Raw genomic sequence first — 5,000 nt, forward strand, 5'->3', positions numbered from 1 at the left:
TGTGTCCCTCGCTGTGTGTTCTACTCAGCCTTGCTGTCACGTCACATGCTTAGCCCGCTGGCAGCCCCTTCACACAGCCCAAACAGGAACAGATTTACGCGTTGAGGAGAAGAGTAAAAACAGCCACGTTCTCTTTGCCCAGTAGCTTTGTATGTCAATCCCAGCATGCACTGCCAGTGCTGCCAGGGGTGTCCAGACAAGAGCTCATGTTCACAGGCGGACTGAAGGGCTCAGGGAGCATTTAGGGCATGTGTAGCAGAGAGGCCATCAGGGACAGGGCAGGGGTGGGCCAGTTGGGCCAAAGTGGAAATCGAGTGTTGCAGACAAACTAGTGTTAGGACATGTGTGTGTGTCTGTGTCTGTGTCTGTGTGTGTAGGTGTGGGTGTTTTGCTGCAGAATGGCATGTCTGTGAATATGCATGAGGTAAAGAGTAAATTCATGTGAAAGTGTATGTAGTGTGTGCGTGCGTGTGTGTGCATCTGCATGTGTGTGCGTGTGTGTGTGTGTGTGTGTTTATGTGTATGTGTGTGTGTGTGTGTGTGTGTGTGTGTGTGTGAGTGTGTGTGTGTGTGTGTGTGTGTGTGTGTGTGTGTGTGTGTGTGTGTGTGTGTGTGTGTGTCTGTGTGTGTAATAGGAGAGGGTCCCTGTCTGGAAGCCTGTAAATATAGCAGCCTGTTAAATGAAGTGAGAAGTGTCCCATCATTCAGTAGGATGTGTGTACTGTGCTATTGCAGCCTCTCTGACCTCATAGTCATTATCCCTATCAAATATACCGGCAGGCAGGCAGGCCCAAGTCAGCTGCTCTTGCTTCATATCAAACAAGAAGCAGGCTACATCACTTTCCTCTAATGGGACGCTGAGCAGGAAAAGATATCAACAACACAACATGAATGCAGTTATGTTCCCGCACACATGAACACTCATCATCATCACTCATCAATAGATGTCTGTGAACTCTCTTACACACTTACAGTCACAAATACAAGCCATATGCATATATATTTTGTGCAAAATGTATGTAACTATTTAAGCACATACTGTATAAAGCAAGATTAGAATGTTATTTTGGAAGATAGTTGCACTTTGGTAGTATTGCTGTACTTACTAACACACTTCTGGTATCAGAGATTTTTGTTTAAATATATTTCAAGTATAGTTTCATAAAAGTCTACAATTATAAATGGTTTATCCTGTGCTTAAGCCCCGTGTCTTCTCAAACACACCCACACACACACCCACTCACACACACACACACACACACCCAGACACACACCCACTCACACCCACACCTACACACACACACACCCAGACACACACCCACTCACACCCACACCTACTCACACACACACCCAGACACACACCCACACCTACACACACACACACAGACAGACACGCACACACACACACACACACACACACACACACACACACACACACACACACACACACACACAGTCCCAGTTTTACATTTGCACCGTGTGCAGTGGTGGTCATTCTGCAGAGGCAGTAACAGGGGTATTTCCAGGAGTATGTCCAGTTGTGCTTGACACCAGTGTCTCCCATCAGTGGCCAAACAAGGTCTGCCCTGGAGCATGCAGAGGTCCTTTTTAAAAGTGCTATATTGAAGGTGGTGAATAGGAAATGCTTGAGGATTATCTTCTGACCGTCCGACAGCCTGTCTGCACACACCAAAAAAAGACCAGGAGAAAAGGACCTGCGTCTCCTAGACTGTTTACCTATTTATTGGGAAACCTGATGCCCAGGAGTTACAGCAATGTCACCCCATCTGAAACAGGACACACACACACACACACACACACACTCACACACACACATACCCACACAACACAATCGGGGGGACACCCTCCAAACACACACACACATACACACACACACACACACACACACACACACACTAAAGACCACCCTGTCACTACCAGCACATCTTCCTTCCAGATCCATAACAGTTGCATCAGAGCTAGTGTGATTTGCAGCGGATCTGGAGTTCAAAGCTGCAGCACACATCCTGTCCACTCTGGCCCTGACCTTAGTCCAGAGAAGCCAATACAACTGGAATATGACGGCCCTCAGACAACCTCTGTGTGTGTGTGTGTGTGTGTGTGTGTGAGAGAGAGAGAGAGAGAGAGAGAGAGAGAGAGAGATCATGCTTTAGAGTGCACATTGCTTTGTCTATGTGTGTGTGTGTGTGTGTGTATGTGTGTGTGTGTGTGTAAGACAATGTGCAAAGAGTGACCTCTCAGAGGATACAGATCTCCGTCCATGGTTGGAGATTAAGTGCACACTTCATCTTGTTGAGCAGTTATCATGTAATACACTGCTGACTTACATCCCCATCTGTGTACAACGGCTTGACAGAGACCCAAAGCATTGTTACTAGTGCATAACTCATAACACATCACAGCCAGGACATTTCCTCTTAGACCAGTGCTGCCTCTGGGTCTGATGCGGCCCGAGTCTGGGGCAGATCCGTTCCAAGTCTACTGCTGATTTCTGGGGGTGTGGAGTAGGCTGGGATCAGCTCCTCTGGTAAAGCCATTATCACGCCGTGTTGACGGCTGAGCGCCCATCCCATCCCATCCCAGACCTGCACTCCGTCTCTGTGTGGGAAACGTGCTGTAAAATCCCCTCAGCAGAGTTTCCCCTGCCGTCCATCAGATCGCTGCACACACACACACACACACACACACTCACTCACACTCTCTCTCACACATTCACACACACTCACACTCTCTCTCTCTCACACACACACACACACACACACACACACACACACACACATACACACACACACACACACACACACTCAAACTCAAACTCACACTCACACTCACACACACACACACACACACACACACACACACACACACACACTCACACTCTCTCTCTCTCACACACATACACACACACACACACACACACACACACACATATACACACACACACACACACACACACACACACACACACACACACACACACTCACACACACACACACACACACACACACACACACACACACACACACAACCACACACACATACATTCACTCACTCACTCACAGACACACTCACTCCCACTCACACTCAAACTCACACACACACACACACACACACTCACACACACACGGCCGAGGTGGGGGAATGACAATACCCGGCCACATGCGTCACAACTTTGTCAAAACTCGTTTTCAAAAATCAGCCGACAGCACGAGGGGGGCCCGTGCTGATGTTATGTTGCCACGGTAACGTCTCTCACAGGAGAGATTTCAGGGCAAGAGTATATTGCTTTGTGTGTGTGAGTGTGTGTCAGTGCATGTTTCATTTCCTACACAACTTCAGTCTGACAATGCCCACTGTAGGAACTGCCATAAAAAATAATACTTCATGAAATGTGTTTGAGTTGGGTCACAGAGGAACATTATTCATTTGGAAGTGAAATGCTATCAAATTGAATTGTATTGGAATTTGTCTGTGAATTGAATCAAATGTCAGTGGATCAGAAGTGAGTTGAAATCAGGTGAACTAATCAGCCTTATTAAACTTCAGAATTGAATCTAACTTGTTTTATCAGAAACAAACAACCATCTGTTGACACTTATTTGACAAATATTCACATCAACTTAGATTTGTCTGAGTGTAAGGTTATGATCAGCTGACAGACTTCACAGTCAACTGGATAAAATGTATTTAAAATGCTTATGAAATAGCAGTCTATTGTAACAGTACAGTGCAATGCATGTACTGTACGGGACTACTGAAATATGCAGAGGCGGACAGAGTACACAGCTTCATTACTTGAGTAAAAGTACAGATACCCTTTGCTAAAGAGTACAACAGTAGCCTACATTTTCTAAATATTGCATTACTACTGCCACAGTGTGCTTACATTTACAGAAACGTCCTACATGGAGTTATTAAAAATTTTAATGTTAAAGCAACACCAAACAACTTTTCCTCTGTCGCACGCAGGCTATTTGTTTACCCAGCACCGTCTTTGCAAATAATGATGTCCACAGACAAGATAGAATATGTTGCATGATTTTATGAAAGTACGATGTATTGCGACATCATGCAAGTCAAATTTGTAGTTTCTGATGTCTCATTCCATCGAACTACAGATCCGCTACCCGATCTGGCAAACTTACATAGTGCGGTTATAGCCGATAGAGGGCCGCAAAGAGAATGCAGAAGTGCCGTTCACCCTGTTACGAGTTGATGACCCACTGAATCAATTTTGGAAACATTATTTTAAGGTACAAAAAAGTCTTTGGTGTTGCTTTAATACCTTGGAGAATGTAAAAGGAATTGAAAGTAAAATCAAGTCATTTTCATCTTTTTACCATGTCGCCAGGGATGGGCAGAATTTCTAATACATGTATTTAAAATACGTATTTAAAATACAAAATACTATTTTGTAATTGAAACACTTGAAGCGAAAATTATCATTAACTTGTTCAGAAAATTGAAATAGTCTGGCGAGGTGGGGCCACAGGTTGGCACATTCCCGGGATGGACTTGCTGCGTAATTGCTGATAGGCTGTCCCAATCAGTGGCGCCTGCACAATCCAATCACGGAGGGAGAGGGAAACAACAAATTGAGGGTTTCCAAAATGTTTCTTTTTTCCTTTTTTTTAGAAGAAGTAACGGGTACTCACAGTTATGGATAGAAATGTAGTGGAGTAAAAGAGTACAATATTTGCCCCTCAAATGATACTTGAGTAAAGTACAGATCCCTCAAAATTGTACTCAAGTAAATGTACACCGTTACTGTCCGGCTCTGGAAATATGTAATATCTCATATGTATTTATTAAATATATAATATCTCATATTTATTTACATATGCAATATCTAATGCATATTTAATCATAGGTCACTATTTACAATGCTCTATAGTAGCCCAGCTGAGTGTGTGAGTGTGAAATGTAGTGTGCTCTCCCCTTCCCCAGCACCACCCAGGCCACATGTCTGTCAGACGAGC

The 5,000-nt window shown here is 44.5% G+C and overlaps 1 protein-coding gene across 2 annotated transcripts in view; it reads left to right on the plus strand.

Moving 5' to 3' along the window:
- LOC121720575 (A disintegrin and metalloproteinase with thrombospondin motifs 16) overlaps positions 1–5,000 on the plus strand; it is a 56,126-nt gene that overhangs the window by 19,072 nt on the left and 32,054 nt on the right. For both annotated transcript variants that reach the window (XM_042106841.1, XM_042106842.1), the window contains one exon: positions 4,969–5,000. This exon is cut by the window's right edge and continues 122 nt beyond it. In XM_042106841.1, the coding sequence (XP_041962775.1) occupies positions 4,969–5,000 (32 nt within the window). The remainder of the gene's footprint in view (positions 1–4,968) is intronic.

This window comes from Alosa sapidissima, chromosome 10 (assembly GCF_018492685.1).
Source record: "Alosa sapidissima isolate fAloSap1 chromosome 10, fAloSap1.pri, whole genome shotgun sequence".
Taxonomy (NCBI): Eukaryota; Metazoa; Chordata; class Actinopteri; order Clupeiformes; family Clupeidae; genus Alosa; species Alosa sapidissima.